Genomic DNA, 19,396 nt, shown 5'->3' on the forward strand with positions numbered 1-19,396 from the left:
GGCAAAAATGATTTTTCCATGGTTTCCCAACGTTCACACTGCACCATCAGCATGTCGAACTCTGCCGGCAGGACACAGATGTGCTGTATGTTCTCCAGCTCAGGACATTAGTAAAAACACCCACTCACCTTCTAATGCTTGTGGGACAGGCTCTTCTTTCACTTCAAAATGACCTCGAAGTCCGTACCTGCTGGACCATCACCACTCGCGAATGGTTTCCCAATGCTGCATTAACGTCAAGCGCAAGAACTAACTAGAAATCTCCCATTCTCTCGTACTCGGCACCGTACACACCCTACTCAGCTATCCTGTTTCGTCAGTAAGACTCGGAGCCTGCATCCTCTGGGCTTTTCCTAGCGTGCACCTTCAGACACAGTGTTCCCACGAGCTGGCCTAATGCAGGGGGCGGGCGGCACTGACCCACGGAGCCAGATATGGCTTTCTCCTTTATTAAACATTAAAGCACAAATGGATGGTCCCTGCGGGGAGGACTACAGGACAGCAGGGCAGGAGGAGGGGATACTCGGGGAGGGTCACACAGCAGAGACCCATCTTCACAGAAAAGGCTCAATATTGATTTCCAGGGAGGAGCAGGGCATGGTCAGCTCAAATTTGGTGATGACGTCAGGATGAAGGACCCCAAGCTTCCCGATGCTCTGACCCCTGGCCAAGATCTCCGCGCATCTCCCGGGGAAGAAAGCAGAGCCTGAAAAAGAGAAGAGAAATCAATGTTTCTCTTGGTAAACGTGTCAACAGACATTTAACACCTAAGGCTCACGAGTCTGTGAAAAATGACTTCTTTAAGCCACAGACTAGGAAACCAGAGTGCTGTCCTCACACTTTCTAATCTTAAAAAGAAATATTTGATATTACAGCAAGGAACTCTTACAAGGAAAAGGCTAAGAGAAAGATCAAAGTCAGGGCCCTGTATGGGTTTTTGTTGATTGTGGGGGTTTTTTGATTTTTAATCACAGGGCTCTAAGCAGGAAGGATCAAGAAAAGGAGGCTGGAGGAGCACAGCTGGAGAAGTCCTGGGGGAGCTCCAAAGGGAGGAAGGACAAAGGGGAAAGACGAAATGTAAAACTGATGACCTTGCATGGGAAGAACCTGTTCTGAAACAGGTTTTTCCATAGTCATCCTGCTGGATTAAAAAGTCCACCCTGAACTCAGTTACTATTCAAAGCTCACTCTTTTCTACGTTATTACAGAGAGAAACACAATCTGCATGGTCCTCGGTGGCCTCGACCCCCATTCCTGTTGGAGGAAGCACCTCCTCAGCAGTTTCAGAGCATCGTCTGTAAAACCACAGCAAAGGCCAGCAGCAAACAGGTCTGGGCTGACCCAGAGTTACTTCTAGACACGCAGAAAGTACTCTTCCTCCAGGCTCACCAAACCAGTAACCGTTGCTGAGGTTCACGCAGCTGAAGACAAGCAAACATGCAGGCCCGCTCCGCACTCGCCGGCTGGCGAGAGCACAAGAGTTCGACGCTCACTCCCTACTCAAGTTTGAAAAGAAAAAAAAAAAAAAAAAGAAAGCTGACTCACTTCACTTGCCACCAACTTGAAAAGGGCTCAGGCCCACAGCTCCTGACAGATTCAATGCAAACGTTTACTGGCATGAACTATAAATACCCAGCGGGCTGGGCCGCAAGCCTGCAGCTGCCGGTTCAGTCAGTGCATTATTTATGAAAGGATAAACTGCTGAGTCTCTACTACCGGCTCCAAGGTCAACATGATGAAGAAATCCAGCAGGGTGGGGGCGGCACGCTGCTCACAAGTCAGTACCAGCTACACCATAAAGACACAGGACCATTACACATACCTCCCAGTCAGCCCAGACGCATGTGTTTATATTCCCAAAAAACCGTTTTAATCATCATTCTGAAATAACTCCAGAGCTCCCCTCGGCTGAAATATAAGGTGGCCTGTTCCTTACACACACACACACACACACACACACACACACACCCCAAACTAAGCAGGGAAGCCAGACCTTCACTGAACTGCACCTGCAACTCCTATTTGGCTTTGCACGCTGCTCCACACTCGGGGGCGGGGCGGGGGCTGAGAGGGGCTGGAACCCAGAAACCGAATGGCTGATGCAGAGCCTCAGTGACAGGAACTCACTGCACCTGATGACGGGGCCTATTTTAACACTATCAACACAAAAACCCAATTTATAAAACTTTCCCCCACCTACATCTCTGAATGACAGTGAGGCCTATACAAAGGGCTGGTGGTCAGTGGGGTGACCCAGACTTGGGGAACCCTCCTCCCACCATCCGTCACCCCTTCCTACAGAACAAGAGCTTAATACCCTCCACTAAGTGGAAAAACCCACCGGCCTACTTTTAAAGGCCATCCAGAAAGGAAGCTTAAGACCTCCACTGGTAACCCTGCCATGTTTAAGAATCCTCACTGGGTATCAAAATCCTTCCTTTTTATCTACAAATTCCAATTTGATTGGATTCATTTTAACTGAAGCATAAAACCAGACTATTTTAGAATCTAAGCCAGATGTGCTAGTTCTAAACAATGTTAGCAAAATAAAGCTTAAGAGATAAGAACTTAGGATTTTTACTTCATAAAACAACTTTTGGAATCAGCACTTTTTTAGCACAATTCAGTTACATTCTTCTTTAGTGAACAAGCCTGATAATGCCATCTGTCCCTTTCTCCAGACATTTGGAGCACACTTGGCTTCAGGTCATTAACCAGTCAGGTACTCAAACAAAAATGTTCCTATCACTAACCGCAATTTTCCCTCTTTCCAAAGAAAACTGAAATTCATATCACACATTACTTAAAACATTCAAGTACGAGAGCATTTTAAATAACGCGAATACCAAAACCCTCAGCCCAGCGCACAGGTCCGTGGGAGCCACTGCACACCCTAGTCAGCCCCGGGCCAGGGGCCTTCCCTGCACCAAAGGGAGCCTCTGGCCTCACCTCCAGTGTTGATCCTCCCCTACACACCCACATGTAAAAATTAAGTTCAAGAATGGATTTCTGTATAAACTTTGCTGAAAACTACACACTTCAGCCTGCAATGACCAGGATCATTTTCTTACAATTTTTCATTTCTCACAAGGTCAGATTAGGACCTAAGCACTCATGACCTGCTTCCTCTTCGGTTAGAGCAAGGCTACAGTTCGGTTCTTCACAATCACAAGTTGAGAGCGCACAACAGGGACTTCAAAGGCTACAGACAGAAACCCGAACTGGGCTAAAAACACGGAAAGAAAATATAGACTGTGTGGCTTAAACCCATTTTCGCAGGCAGAAACAAAGCGCTCCGAAGAAGGTAGCTGAGAGCCCTGCTTCACTGCCGAAGCAAAGGGAACACAGCCGACCACGCTAGCCATCAGCCCGAGCTCAGAGACCAGAGCACCTCCCGGCAGCAGCACAGTGCTTGGGCTCAGTTAAGTCCGGCGGATGGATGGGTCGTAACGCTCGAGCTGGAACTGGATGCAACTTAAACCAGTCTTTCCAGAAGATGTCACGTCCAAAGAGAGGCTCAGTGTGGGTATGGGCTTGTAAGAAACCAGACCGGATGGCAGGCAGAGGCCACTTTAAACTCAACAAAAACCAAACAGGCACCTCTGGAGAAAGCGCAGCCTGCTGGGTCTAGAGACAAAGTTGCAATTCAAGGAAAATCCTGTTGCCCTGTGAATGGAATTCTAAAATTCAAATTGTAAAAACTGTAGTTACTACTGTTCTTAACCTGCCTAAGCCAGAGTCCCTGGTTTGTTGTAAACGCTCCAATTTTCAACCTGTGCCAAACGCTGGCTGGCACAAAGCCCTGAGCCCACTTTTCCACCTGGTTCCCTACGCGGATTAAACGCTCAGCCGTGCTGGTATCCATCACAGCGAAACGGCCTCCGACATGAAACAGACCCGGGGGAAAATAGTGCTCTCTTGCTGGAATCCATGTGGAAGCCCAGACAAAAGAAACATCAGTTAAGCACAAGCAAGAATTTAATTTCCAAAACTTAGTGGGGTGTAAGTAAGTCCCTTAATTAAAGCTTTTGTAGCATCTCCTCAAGGTCTGTAATTGTCTCTCTGTGCTCAAGCGGCAGGACCACTTTGAGGACCTTGGGGGTAATTCCCGGCCAGTAACGCAGCACAGCACCCAGTCTTTAGCACATTTTCTGGCTAATTGACCTTCAAAGAGTTTGTGAGCTCCTGCTCTTGCTCGTTGCCAAACACCTTTCACAGTTTCTTTTTGCCCCGTCTTTCTTTTCGAGTAATATTATAGGCCCAAAGTTTGGATAAGCTTTACACATCGAGTCATTCCTATAATTTTATGAAGCATCGGAAGTAGAGGTTTAAGGCGGTAACTGAGCAGACCCCTAATCCCAACGCGGGACAGTGTTATCAAGCATGAGGCCCTCGATGCCTTAATCTTCAACCCCCTGCCATTGGCTATATTCAACTAATTCCTCTGGTGCTTTATGTTGACCATCTCTTACAATCATCTACACATAATTTTATTTTTGCCTTTCTTCACATCACTAAGACATGCTTTGGGGTTAAAATATGCATACTGGTAAGTCCCTGCAATCTGGTACTGAATCGCCCCAAATTTTCTCCAATAAAAAGGTAAGAACAAAATAAAAAGGGACAAGGAACTCTGGGAAAGGACTGAGTGTACTGCTCATATGTCACAGCAAATAGCAGAATCCATCACTGTCAGCTTAGTACAAATAACCCATATGCACGCTCCCAAACCCTGGGACAAAACACAAAATGTGGGATCCCTGGGTGGCTCAGTTGTTTAGTGCCTGCCTTCGGCCCAGGGCGTGATCCTGGAGTCCCAGGATCGAGTCCCACATCAGACTCCCTGCATGGAGACTGTTTCTTCCTCTGTCTGGGTCTCTGCTTCTCTCTCTCTCATGAATAAATAAATACAATCTTTAAAAAAAAAAAAAACAAAACAAAACCACAAAATGCATAGTCCTACAGATACAGGAGACCATTGCGCCAACTAGTGTGTTTTAAATCTAAGTGACTGATTATGTAAATGGGTAACGGGACAGGAACACCCGCTTAACAGGTAGATTCTAGGGCTGGCACCACCAAACCTGACCCCTCCTCTTCTAAGTGCCTAATTTGAAATACAGAGAGATATAAAATAATCCATTAAGTGGTATAATAATCTAGCCTAGGAAAACACAAAGGACAAAAAAGTCCCCAGCATTCCATTGTGGGGTGAAGGGTGGGGATCGGGCAGAATGCAAGCGGCCGAGACTCCCTACACACCCTACACAGGACTTGGCGCCTGGTCTCCACCAGCGCTCTGACAGGCAGCAACCTTGACTGTCGAACTCTGCCGCCAGCACCTCAACCTCCCTTTCATTTTCTGAGTAGCATTAGTCCAAAGGAAGAGGACAGACAAAATATAGGGCCTCTTTTTAAAAACTGAACACACACGTACACCAAATATGGGAGTATGGGAGTTGTTCTCAAAGTTTTAGAGCAGGAGTTGAAGTGTCCCAGCAGAGTTCTACAAAGCGTGGACAATCCAAGAGGCCGGGAGGAGGCACGAGGCAGGCAACACATTAACTTACAAAAAAGAAAAAGCTGTAAGAATAGATGAGGAAACAGCGTAACTATGGAGCTGTACACCCACACGTTTTTTTTCCCAATCCCAGTCCACTACGGGTTGGGAGAAAATATTTCTAACAAAGATCACTTCATTTGCAAGTGGAAACTGAGTAATTTCCAACTGGTAATATAAAATACCCATTTTCCCCCAGATGTATACAATTCTTCACCTTACATCTGAAGTGAAAATATTTATGGTACCTAAAAGTCTTTAAAGAGAAGGGACCTAATCCCTTGAGTTTAATGGCTATCTTTCATCCCTTTCGGAAGATCAAAAGAAAGAAAAAGCCCTTACACAACTTTACAGTGCTAATCCCAACACACCTGCAGACATCATTAACTCTTAAAGCGAAGGCAACCGGACGTGAGGGGAACCAGTGGCTACTTAACCCCACAGCACGGAACCGGGGAGGAAGCCTGTGCTCACGGCGACATCCTATCGAGACAGGGCATAGCAAAACCCCTACTGCAAATAAGGACTGGATCCTGGAGACTTTATTCTTAAGAAGTAATCAGCAAAGCCCAGACTATCTAGTCTTCTAACGAAAAGGAGAAAGGTCTTCAATAAAGGACCTTTAAAAATCAATCACCACAATCAACGATACATACTTAGAACTCCAAAGTTTCCGGTTTTACTTTGTACAGACAAATCTCTAACTTCTTTCCATGGTTATCACTTTTTATCGTTAACATCTACTTTAAAGTCGAATCTTATGTGCTTCTTATACACACATACACATATTTAAAAACCCAAAGGAGATCAGCAATGTTAGAAGAATTTAAATGTGATCCATCCAATTCCAATTTTAAATCAGTCTCAAGTTTACTTGTATAAAACCAAAGGATTTTTAACTTCAGGTTAAAGAGTGCCCTGTCTACTCATTTCAAAAATTCCTATTCTAGGGATCCCTGGGTGGCGCAGCGGTTTGGCACCTGCCTTTGGCCCAGGGCTCGATCCTGAAGACCCGGGATCGAATCCCACATCGGGCTCCCGGTGCATGGAGCCTGCTTCTCCCTCTGCCTATGTCTCTCTCTCTCTCTCTCGTCATTAAAAACAAAAACAAAAACAAAAATTCCTATTCTAAAATAATGCCATTATCCTGCATTTTCCTGACACTTAAATCATTTCCCCCAAATGGTCACATTTCTTAAACATTCACAGGATGGTTTTAGAGTAACAACATCAGAAACAAAAGGTATGGCTCTCCTGCCTTCCTGGGCCAATAAAAGGATTCTTTTCTTGTTTTTCTACCTAATAAAATCCTTTAGGAGACAATTTCTCAAACCAAATATGAACACCTTTAAGACTCTCCACAATTATAGTGTAATAATACTAATAGTGATAACAAGACTATTGTAGGGCTAAGCGGGAAAAGAATGGGGATATGGACTATAGAAGACTGTACCTATAATTTCAAAATTAGTTAACTTATTATTCAAATTGAGACCACTGGCCAACCTCACACGTGTAATTATGATGGATGGGCTTAAGTTTCAGAGTTAGATTTCTGCTAACAAGTAGGGAGGGCAGGAGAAAAAGGAAAGAATGCGGACACCGTTAAAGGCAGTCTGCCCTGCCTTCTATTCCTCTCCTTCCATCCCCAGGAAGGGCAGGGCCTCAGTCCCCGGGCAGCCCTGGCCGAGCCCCTGAGAACTGAGGGAGATGGACAGATGGGAGAAAGTGGAGCACAAGGGGATTAGGGGACTTGCCCAAGGCAAGCAATAGTAGAGGCTCCAGAGCGCACCAAGGTGCCGGCGGCCACTGAAATGGGGCGCCCTTTTGTGTGTGGCCCAGAGGCACAGATGGCCTCGAGGATAATGTTTTCAAACTTGTGGTCAAGCTGTCCATTTCATGTTTGCAAACTTCTGGTTTAAAATAAATAAACATAACTTAAGATGAAAACAAAAAACCAACCTGACCCACCTCTAACTTCATATCCAAGTATGCTCTGTAAAATTAATAGTACAACAGAATACTAACGAAACCCAACAAAACCTAGAGCCTTCCAGGGAAAACAGAACTGTTTTTTAGACCTCACACAACCACAGGCACACTTAAAGACTAAATTCCAGATTCTTGAGACAAAGCTTGAACGTGAGCAAATAAGCACCAAAGTGACGCCATCTAAAAAGGCAAAGACAAAGAGCACATATGTTAAGAACTGCCGGTAGAGCCTGCTTTTGAAGCCTTGAAACTCCTGCAGACTCTGAACACTGGAAACGACCTCAGAGAAGATCTCGTCCATTTCTTTACTTTAGAGATGAGAAAATGGATACCAGAGAGGCTAAGAAAACCATACAGCCAGCTAACAGCAGAGCTGAGATTAGAAGCACAGTCTGTGACTTTTTTATCCGGTGCTAATTTTCTGAAGGGCAAAGGTGAAAATCCACCCTGTGTTTACTCTGGAGAGTATCTATTTCCAAAATGCCTTCCCAAACGGACCTGCCTCTCAACAACTCTATGATACAGACGGACAGATCCCATCATTCCCACTTTAGAGACGAAGAAGCTGGCACGGAAGGATTAAGTCCTAAATCACTGGAAGCAACATGCCAGGATCTAACAAAATGGACTCTTTCCCATCATTTTAACCAGTGTCTATACCATCTTGGGGTCTGTATTTCAACTTAGCTTATATTCATATGTCTAAAGACATTTTTAACATTTTCATCCTATGTATCGTAGTTTGCCAAACTGTTCTTAAAGTGTTTTATGTTGGAGTTGTTTCCAATTATCCACTGTTATACACAGGGCTTCTATAGTACATATTGGTTTTTGCTCTTTCTTGGTTTCTTTCCCTTTGCCAAAAGCAATACCACACAAGTAAAAAAAAAAAAAAAAAAAAAATCCTTGTCTAGCTCATTATATATCAAAATGTTAAACAACAGACTTCTAGCAATGGTAGTTGCAACAAACCACAAACTTAGACTAATAAGCATGATGTTGATCCCATCTCGCACAACACTAATTAGCAACTACTACTTATTTTAGTTCTACTGGTAGAGGGGGGAAAATGCTTCAAAGAAGCCTCGGAAAATAATTCCAAGAGAACATCTCTGTTTTCTCTGTTCAGAAAATATAATTCAAATGAGCTAGGAACCTGCAGAAATTAAGAAAATAATCAGACACTTTTCTCTTCTGGAAGGAGAGTGCCAAAGTACAGCGGCTGAGATAACAGCATTGATAAAATATCTGCCAGCTACCAGTGAGTATCCAACACATCAAAACAGGTCTTACCGTAGAAACAGGAAGTTCTGGAGCCGTTTAGAGCAAGGCCTTTTATCTGAGAGTTTTGCTCTAGTGTTTACTCTTTACGGCCTTCAACATCACTCGGAAGAAATAAAAATCCTGGAACTACAGTCACATGGTTTTCGTTTACAGTAAGACAAGTAAACAGCTGCCTATATTTGCTGTCATGCTGGGCAGTGTTGCTGTTCCTCACATTTCTCCTTTTCTTCCTGAATATGCTTTTCTTGTGTAAGAGCATGGCTGTCACCATGGCATCATTTCAGAGGGCGGGGAGATTTTTCTATTGCACTGAATTAGCCCGTTTTGTTGTTGTTGTTGTTGTTGTTGTTAATACCTGAAATTGTTACAAAGGGACCAAATTTCTCTTCCTTCATGATTAGAAAGGCAGCTAAAAATCAAAGCATCTCTTAAGTTCACATTGATATACATCAAGTGAACTGAAGTCAGATCCTTTCCTGAAAAGAATGTTTTTCAAGGAACAGAAGGGGACAAGTAAGAGCAAGAGGAGGGTAGGAAGCACACCCGAAACACAGAATGGCTACAGGGACTGCAGCATGGTGAGGGCGAGGGGTTCTAGGTACAAGCTACCCACCTCACCCCTGGCCTGTGGAGCCAAGAATAACCCCCGGCAGGAAGATTACATTCCTGACCCCCAACCACCTGAGCCTGTAGGTCTCCAGGTGTTTCCAGGAGGGAGGAAAGGGTGCCTGCATCACCCACATGACTGTTAGCATTGCCTTCTCAAATAGGTCAAGATCAGACCAGTGCCATTGAATAGCAGTGTAATGCAAAATAAATCAAGATCCAAGCTCTCAACTGGGACCTTGGTGAAGTTAAACTGTCCTATCTTTTATATAAAAGCAGTGGGAACACCTTAAATGAAGGTCAATCTGAGGGATTCCTGCAATGATGTAATAGAGGACGAAGCTAAACGGCAGAAAGGAGTCTTCTCTAAATAAAATACGGGAAAGGACCTCTGGAGAAGACATATCTAAGGAACGTCTGATTACAGTTCTGCTTCCCCACTGCCTGAAAATCCACAGTAAAATATTCGTTTCCCTTTTTTTTTTTTTAATTTTTTTTTAAATTTTTATTTATTTATGATAGGCACACAGTGAGAGAGAGAGAGAGAGGGGCAGAGACACAGGCAGAGGGAGAAGCAGGCTCCATGCACCGGGAGCCCGACGTGGGATTCGATCCCGGGTCTCCAGGATCGCGCCCTGGGCCAAAGGCAGGCGCCAAACCCGCTGCGCCACCCAGGGATCCCTCCCTTTTTTTTCTTAAAGATTTTATTTGACAGAGCGCACGAGACTGCACAGCCTGGGGAATGGCAGAGGCAGAGGGAGAAGCAGACTGTCCACTGAGGAGGGAGCCTGATGTGGGGCTCGATCCCAGGATCCCGGGATCATGAGCCGAGCCAAAGGCAGACACTGAACATACTGAACCACCCAGGTGCCCCCGCATTAATCATTTTTAAACAAAGCAGATTATGGATTAATATTTTTTTAAAAATCAGGGGATCCCTGGGTGGCGCAGCAGTTTGGCGCCTGCCTTTGGCCCAGGGCGCGATCCTGGAGACCCGGGATCGAATCCCACATTGGGCTCCAGGTGCATGGAGCCTGCTTCTCCCTCTGCCTGTGTCTCTACCTCTCTCTCTCTCTGTGACTATCATAAAAAAAAAAATTTTTTAAAAAAATAAATGCTGGTTATGGAGATAGTTTATAGAGGAAAATGACCCAGAAAGCAAAACATCTGGGATCTTTAAAAACAAAACAAAACCAGGACGCGAGTCCTGAGTTTAAAAAAAAAAAAAAATCAGTAAGCATTAGACTCCCAGAATCTTGCTTGCTTTAAAAGAAAAGAAAAGAAAAGAAAAGAAAAGAAAAGAAAAGAAAAGAAAAGAAAAGAAATGAAGATATTTGGTCAGTGATTCTTAACAACCTTCTAATTTCCTAAACCAAGCTACTAGCTCCTGAGCAGTGGGAGTTTCTACACAAACTATAGCTTTTGGCTCAACTAAGCAAGGAGAGAGCAAGATGCAAAAGGTGCTGGCATTCAGTGGAATGACTCTGTTATTCTAAAAGAATAGAAGTAAACCACCATCACCACCCCCCACCCCAACCCCCAACAATCCCACAAATACCCCACTCTGAGTAAATTCCTTGGATGGGAAATCTGGTTACGAAATTGCAAAGTACTTTGAAAAGATGATAGATACCAACATTTGCTCCAGCTCCAGGGTAAATGGGACCATATACAGAGTCCTCTACTTTGATACATAATGCATTTTTGAACAGTTACCAAAAAACCCAAGTATAAATATACCATCAGCTAAAGGTTTTATAAACCCGTTATGGCAACAATGTTTCCTTTTAGAATATCTCGGAATCTTATCAATACTATGTGATTAGGGTCACACTTCAATTTCTAATTACCTCTCTTTACATATAAATAAGACATGTATTTTAATGTTGGGAAAGACTGCAAATGGACTAAGAGGGCTGGGCTAATTAAGGAGACAATCATGCCAATTCTGTGGTTGCAAATTTCTTGAAATAGTTCCCAAGACTTGAATAATAAGAGGTTTTCTTTTCTTGAAAGAGTCTGATTGATTCAGATATTCTCAAGTTTCTCCTATACCTGTTCAATCTAACTAAAGGACTTCCAAAAAAAATCATTCCATTTTCTAAAGATATCAAAGATAAAAGTTTAGATCTCTTCTATTCCTTCATGGATTCCAAAAGGCATTTACCATAAATTTAGGTTAAGTTAAATAGTACCATTAAAAATTTTTAAGAAGCACTGATAAATAGCATGTATCAAAATCTCCAAAGCACACAGAAAAAGCAAAAAATGGGATCTATTCCTCAAATGTACTTAGGATAAATTACAAACAGGTAAGAGGTTTAAATGTAAAATTATGAAACACTTAGGCACTAAAAGAAGCATGGGGAATTCCTTCCTCATTATGGAGTGGAGGAAACATTAGGATTCAAAATTCAGAAGCAATAAGGAAAAAGATTAGCAAGTTTTACTATATAAAAACCTACATGGCAAAAAAACAAAACAAAACAAAATGATAATTTAAAAACTCCTGAAAAATGGTTGGACATAGGGGCCGCTGGGTGGCTCACTTGGTTTAGTGTCCGCCTTCAGCTCAGGTCATGATCTCAGGGAGCTGGGATGGAGCCTCACGTCAGGCTCCCTGCTCAGAGGGGAGCCTGCTTCTCCTTCTGCTACTTCTGCTCATGCTCTCTCAAATAAGATCTTTAAGAAATGGTAGGATTTATATTACAAAGGGTTAATATCCCTAAATGCATAAAAAGTTTCTAAAAAGAGAGAAGAAAAAACCCAACATACCTAAAGAAAACATAAGCAAGACATATGAACAGGCAGTTCACAGAAAAGGAAACAAAATGTCCTAAAACATGAAAATGTTTACTTGCTCATAAGAGCACCAATTAAAACTACAGCAGACATCATTTTCCTCCTGAAAAGACTGCCCCCAAAATACAGAAGTCTGACAAGTCTGGGAACAAAACTCAAGGGAAAAAGTCTTCTTGCTGGTGCTCCTAGGTTTGTGTAATGTTAGAACACAAGTTCTCTGGGGTGGGGGGCGTAGGGGTGGGGGTTGTCACTAGCTAACAAAAATATGAATTTACCCTTTGTCCGAATAATCCCATACTTCTAGGGATCAGTCCCAAAGAAACAGTAGCAAAAATACCAAATGACATATGCATAAGGCTATTCATCGTGGCATTATTTGCAGCAGCAAAAGACTGGAAACAGCCTAATTATGTCCATCGAGAGGGAATTAGTTGAAGAAACTGGCACTCTAGTACAGTGTTCTGCAGAGGGAAAGTGCCAGATGTCCATGTGTGGCTGCGGTGACCTCCAATGTAGATTAAGTAGAAAACAAGGTACAGAGCAGTATATGTAAAGTATCAACTCCCCAGTTGAGAATGTGGAGAACACACACACAGATTTTTAAAAAACTACAGAAAGATAACTGAGAACTAGTAAAAACCATAACCTATACAGGCAGTGAGGGAACAGTGTGACGGCAACAGAAATAGAAGCTAGAATCCTTGAAATAGACTTCATTTTGTAAGCTGTATCTTAAGTACAAAGAGAACTGCACATAACATTTAAATTGTTGTAAAAATAATATTGGTTGTCATTTTGAAAAACAGGTAGAGTGAGCAAACAACATAAGCTCACTAGGAACCAAGATTTTCAATGTAAAGAAGAGCTACAAATATAAAGCCAAGGGGATCCCTGGGTGGTGCAGCGGTTTGGCGCCTGCCTTTGGCCCAGGGTGCGATCCTGGAGACCTGGGATCGAATCCCACATCAGGCTCCCGGTGCATGGAGCCTGCTTCTCCCTCCGCCTGTGTCTCTGCCTCTCTCTCTCTCTCTGTGACTATCATAAATAAATAAAAAATTTAAAAAAAAAAAATAAATAAAGCCAAGTATATTCAATAAAAATCCTCTAATCCTAAATATAAATTAGAAAGATGCATAAGAAATCAATGTTTTCTCGTTTAAAAAGAAAAAAATTTTCCCAGCCCTGCACACCAAAGTCCTAGAAATGACTTCTTCAGTAGCAGTAAGCAACCTCAGCACCCAAAGATCTAAATTTGATTTCTCACTAAAAAGAACCAGGGCCACTTGGGAGATATACCGGCTTCCATGTCTGCCACAGAAAATATACATGAGCCCGGAAATGTTTTCTACATTGTCACCGGCTTTAGAAAAAGACCCCTGTATCCAAACATTTCTCCCTCTTCATTTTAATAAAAATCTCCTGACAAAGGTTTCTCAAGACTTAAAGGCTTTTCCCTTTTCTTCCAGAATCTTTCAAAACCCTCAAGAAGCTGAGGAAGACAGAAATCCCCACCCCAGGGCCTGTGTGTCCCCCAGACCAGGAAAGAGAGAGTCAGCATGCAGTCTCAGAGCCTAAGTGGTTGGGGCGGGGCAGGAGTATCTGCAGGTGAGCAGGGTACGGCCTCAGGAGGCAGAGTGATGAGCAGAGCAAACATGCAGGGGAAAGACAAGTCAGTTCACAAACAGGAGCACTGCTCAAGTAAATTAAAAAGTTAGGAATAATGAGAGCCGGGTTTCCCTCTGTTGGAGAGATGCACAAATATGGAACAAGTGAAGACTAGAGTGAACCCTGAAGGTCTGCAAGGAATTGGGGGCACTGTCATGAATGAACTTATAATCTCAAAATACATCTGGAAGAAAATGTGTGTGCATGTACATACGCATGTGAGTAACTCGCACCCCCAACAGCAATAAACACACCCTAAATACTGGCTTTTACAGACCATTCCCCAAGAAACAGAACCAGGAGAGAGACATGGGACAATGGAAAGTCCCAGATAAGCCTAGGAATATCTTCTTGTGCCCAAAGCAAGAGAGCGGTACTAAGGAATAGGAACACGTTGAAAGGATGCACAAGCCAGCTTGAAGGAACACTCACTGGCCAAACTGGGGACAATGTGAGCATCACCATAAATGGTTATAATGGATTAAAATATTGAATAAGAAATAAGGAATCCCTACTGATACAAGTAGGAAGACACATTCAGAACAGGACATTTAAATAGTTTCAAAGTTCTTCCCACAAAATGTTCACGATAACAGAGGAAGGAATAACTTTACAGGAAAGCCTAGTACTCACAGCCCCACTGATTAAAGTAGACAGCATCAGTTATGAAATAAATGGAGACTGTGTGCCACTTGAGAGGACTGCGTTGTTTCTGCAGCATTCCTCCAAAGATGCCTAACCTGAATCTAACAGTGAGGAAACCACAGACAACCCAAAAATCAAGGGGTGCACTAACGTAATCACTGGCCTGTGATGTTCCAAAGCGTCAAGGTCATGAAAGTCATGTAAAGACTATTCTAAAACCCTTCAGAAAGAGACCAGTGAGACATGGAGGCTGCAGACAACCCAGGAGTCTCCGATGGAAAGGATAAAACTTGCATGGGGTCTCAGAATTGGGTAGTGGTTAGCATTAAGAAGAATGAGGTTTTCCTGATTTTGAGGATTATATTGTGGTTCTACAGGACAATGTCCTTTGAAGGAAATACTGAAGCATTCCGGGTAATGGGGCATCAGGTGGTAACTTACTCTCCAACAATTGAGAAAAGACTGTATTTGCATTTTAAAAATAAGCTTGTAACAGTTTCAAAACTTTAAAAAACAAAACAAAATGGGGCTTAAGTTATAGGATGCACCTCTGAAGGGTGCCTTCATCAAATTCTCAAAGTTAAAAATTACTGCCCCAGTTCTATACTTGGAAAGAAAAGGGAATACTAAATTTGAGTACATCAAGGGGAAATGGACATTTTGAAGATGGGTAAATTCAATATACTTATTTGCTTTAAACCACATCTACTTCAAAAGAAGTGAGAGTAGTTACTGGTTTTAAATAACTCCCAATTATTCCTTAAGAACAAACTCTTTTCAGGGCACCTGGATGGGCTCATCACTTAAGCATCCAACTCTTGAATTTGGCTCAGGTCATGATCTCAGGGTCGTGAGACTGAGAAAGGTGGCAGGCTCCTTGCTCGGCAGGTAGTCTAAGATTCTTTCCTTCTACCCCTCTGCACTCACTCACTCTAAAAATAAATAAATCTTAAAACAAAAAAAACTTTTGCTTTTAGGCCACTCCAATAGCTGGATGGACAGATCTTAAGAAGGAAACAAACTACCTAAATATATGCATACATGTTTTGTTCTGTCATAGTATTTCCTACTGTTTTGGAAAATTCAACACCTTATTTCATTTTGTTCCTTTATTCTGACAAAATATTAGATATCATGGGGATCCCTGGGTGGCTCGGCAGTTTGGCGCCTGCCTTCAGCCCAGGGTGTGATCCTGGAGACCCGGGATCGAGTCCCGCGTCAGGCTCCCTGCGTGGAGCCTGCTTCTCCTTCTGCCTGTGACTCTGCCTCTATCATAAATAAATAAATAAATCTTAAAAAAATATTAGCTATCATACATTATTTTAAAGTGACTGTGTTGGGGATCCCTGGGTGGCGCAGTGGTTTAGCGCCTGTCTTTGGCCCAGGGCGCGATCCTGGAGACCCGGGATCGAATCCCACGTCGGGCTCCCGGTGCATGGAGCCTGTTTCTCCCTCTGCCTGTGTCTCTGCCTCTCTCTCTCTCTCTCTGACTATCATAAATAAAGTTTAAAAAAGTTAAAAAAAAAAAAAAAAAAGAATCAATTTAAAAAAAAAAAAATAAAAAAAAATAAAGTGACTGTGTTAAGGAATTTGAGTTTATCAGAATAAAATAAAAGTCACTACCATATTATATTAACTCGTATCATTAACTCTTCAAATTACCAAAGAACTTAAGAAATATGAGCTGAATCAATGTTTTAGCAGATTTTTCCCTTTTAGCTCAGTGTTAATGAAAAATACTCTGAATTTTGCAGTACCTGGAAGTGTACAACAGCATGAGATACCTGGTTTTCCTGAGCAATAAGACCTGGAGGCCATCCAAGTGCTGACATCTGACTGCTGATTTAGGAGCAGCTGGACTCACAGCAATCATGTCTCATACTCACAATACACCACTCCATGTGACAGCAGGACCTGCCGTTACTAAAATCTTAGAAGCCACGTACCCGCTACCATATTTCCTGGGAATGGCCCAGGTCTTCATTAGCTGTTAAAATACACACTGGAAATAAATGCCAGTGGTTAGCAACAACAGCCTTCAAGACAAGATCCAACAGCGTCCATGAGATGAGCGATTGTGAAGGCGGCTGGAATGAAACCTCTCCACATGTGGACAGGAGAGGGGATCATCAAAACTGTGCTCAAAAGTCAAGAGTAAAGGGATATAACAACTGAGAGAAAGAAAAAATGATTTTGCTAAGAGTTAATTTTAAAATGACTTAGAAATTAGCTTGAAACATGAGATTCTATCATCTTAGAGCTGGACAGCACTTAATTCTGCCAAGGAGTTCAGGCAGGTGGAAATTAAAATAGATCTTGTAAGGTAGGATTGGTTTTATCTTTGAAAAAAGAAGACTCCAAATATCAATGGCTTAAAAAACAGTTTATATCAAAGGCAGAGTTAAGTGCTCCAGGGAAATTAGGCTTTTATCCTGAACGGCCACGTGTTCAGTGGACTACTCCACGTTAGCCCTACCTAGGGATTTATTCAGTAGGTTTACCTATTTTCTATCCACCCACCCATCCATCCATCCTTTTAATCTTCTGGATTGGCCAGAAGGTTGACATTTAGCTTACCAGAATACATCGCTCCTAGGATTCACAGGATAGTGTTTGTAACCAACACGCCACAGCATACCCACCACGTGCCAAAACCAGCGTACCACCAAAGTTTGACCAATGTGTCAAACTGCTACTACCTGAGGAAAGCAAAGCTTTCTTATATGTAACATGAAAACTGAGTAGTAGAAGGTACCCTAAAAAAAATCCTCTAAACTTGCAGCATCTGGGCCCCTGAAATAAGGTAAAAATGAACTTCTTTGTATTTGGGCCATGGTCTTTTCTACAGAATAGCAGAAGCTAGGTTCTAGTTTGGAAGCAGGAAAAAAAAGGAATACAAGGTGGCAAATAGACGTTTTCCCTACTATATAAATAGCTGAATTTAAGTAACTCCAAAGAATGGATTCATTTAGAGCCTACATGCTTATAGGGATAAAAATTAGTCCTTGGGGGCAGAAAAGGAGGTATGAAGAAAATGGTTTGTGGCCCTCAAAGCTGAACCCAACCTGACCATCTTACTCCCTAGTATTCAGTTCCTCTCACTAGGTTGTCTTGGGCATCAGAGGAATAGCACCGACACGGATGTTAAAGTAAATGTACGCAAGACCAGTCAGTACTACAAACCATGGCAATAGATGGCTGTGACTCTGTGACTGCAAGACTTTTTACAGATCATGAAGCCATGTGGACAGGTGGCCCGCACATGCGTAGAGGCCGATGGCAGCTGCCTTGAGGATGTTGTTCATGTCTGACTCCAAGAGCTTCTGTGCATGGCTCAGACTTTGAGGAATAAAAAGTTTCTAATTCAAAGTTATTCAGCACATCGTTAATTACATCATGTGCCAAAAGGAAAAAACAATGACAATATCTGACTACCAGCTAGTGATTTTCTCTCAAGGGAAAAGTTAAATTCACTAATGATTAAGAAATTAGTTTCAGCTGTTTTACTTTCGCTGTAAAAATTTTTTAAATTTCAAAATGTGATTAATTGGCATATATAATTTGACACACTATAGTTTATATAAGTAAAACATTAACAGTTATTCAGTAGATAGAACTTTTAACTTAGAACTTTATTTTTAACCCCCAATTTCAAGAAGGCTTATACTTACTCTTTTTATGTATGAAGCACAGCTATACACAGAGTACACAATACGTAGGGGCAATTAGAGGAAAAAGTCTAAAAATGTTCCCTAGGGGAGAGACAATAAAGTAAGTCGAGCAATAATTATGACAACATCTGTCAGATGGGAAACGGAGCTGAGTCATCCAAGTGGGACTTGGCATCAAGCACTCCAGTTTGCTGAGTAGTAAATCAGCAAGTAGACACACACACACACACACACACAAAAGCGCATGCGTGAAGTGAAATAAAACATGAGTGGAGAGAACTCTGGTACACGTATGAGAGGGAGGCAAAGACACACACTCAAAAATCCAGGGCTAAGTGAATTGCATGCTAACTGCTCGAGCTTTATAAACACTGTGGCCCCTGGTTCAGTGCTGCCCCCTGTATGGGGATCACAGCGACTGTGTAACTGGTTTGAGGCTTTTGTTATCTTCAGAGAAGGTAACAAAAATTGTATTTGAAGGCTTGCCTCAAACATGAAAAAGTAGAGAAGCAGAGGAATAGGATTGCCTCTATCATAAATAAATAAATAAATCTTAAAAAAATATTAGCTATCATACATTATTTTAAAGTGACTGTGTTGGGGATCCCTGGGTGGCGCAGTGGTTTAGCGCCTGTCTTTGGCCCAGGGCGCGATCCTGGAGACCCGGGATCGAATCCCACGTCGGGCTCCCGGTGCATGGAGCCTGTTTCTCCCTCTGCCTGTGTCTCTGCCTCTCTCTCTCTCTCTCTGACTATCATAAATAAAGTTTAAAAAAGTTAAAAAAAAAAAAAAAAAGAATCAATTTAAAAAAAAAAAAATAAAAAAAAATAAAGTGACTGTGTTAAGGAATTTGAGTTTATCAGAATAAAATAAAAGTCACTACCATATTATATTAACTCGTATCATTAACTCTTCAAATTACCAAAGAACTTAAGAAATATGAGCTGAATCAATGTTTTAGCAGATTTTTCCCTTTTAGCTCAGTGTTAATGAAAAATACTCTGAATTTTGCAGTACCTGGAAGTGTACAACAGCATGAGATACCTGGTTTTCCTGAGCAATAAGACCTGGAGGCCATCCAAGTGCTGACATCTGACTGCTGATTTAGGAGCAGCTGGACTCACAGCAATCATGTCTCATACTCACAATACACCACTCCATGTGACAGCAG

At 42.4% G+C, this 19,396-nt stretch overlaps 1 protein-coding gene across 1 annotated transcript in view; it reads right to left on the bottom strand.

Annotated features, from left to right (window-relative positions):
* Positions 1-433: 433 nt before the first annotated feature.
* The window catches only part of FARSB (phenylalanyl-tRNA synthetase subunit beta), a 70,090-nt gene continuing 51,127 nt past the window's right edge, over positions 434-19,396 (bottom strand). Inside the window, exon 17 of the mRNA XM_041737150.1 lies at positions 434-706. Within this exon, the coding sequence (XP_041593084.1) occupies positions 555-706 (152 nt within the window). The 3' untranslated portion in view covers positions 434-554. The remainder of the gene's footprint in view (positions 707-19,396) is intronic.

Source organism: Vulpes lagopus, chromosome 22, assembly GCF_018345385.1.
Source record: "Vulpes lagopus strain Blue_001 chromosome 22, ASM1834538v1, whole genome shotgun sequence".
Lineage (NCBI taxonomy): Eukaryota > Metazoa > Chordata > Mammalia > Carnivora > Canidae > Vulpes > Vulpes lagopus.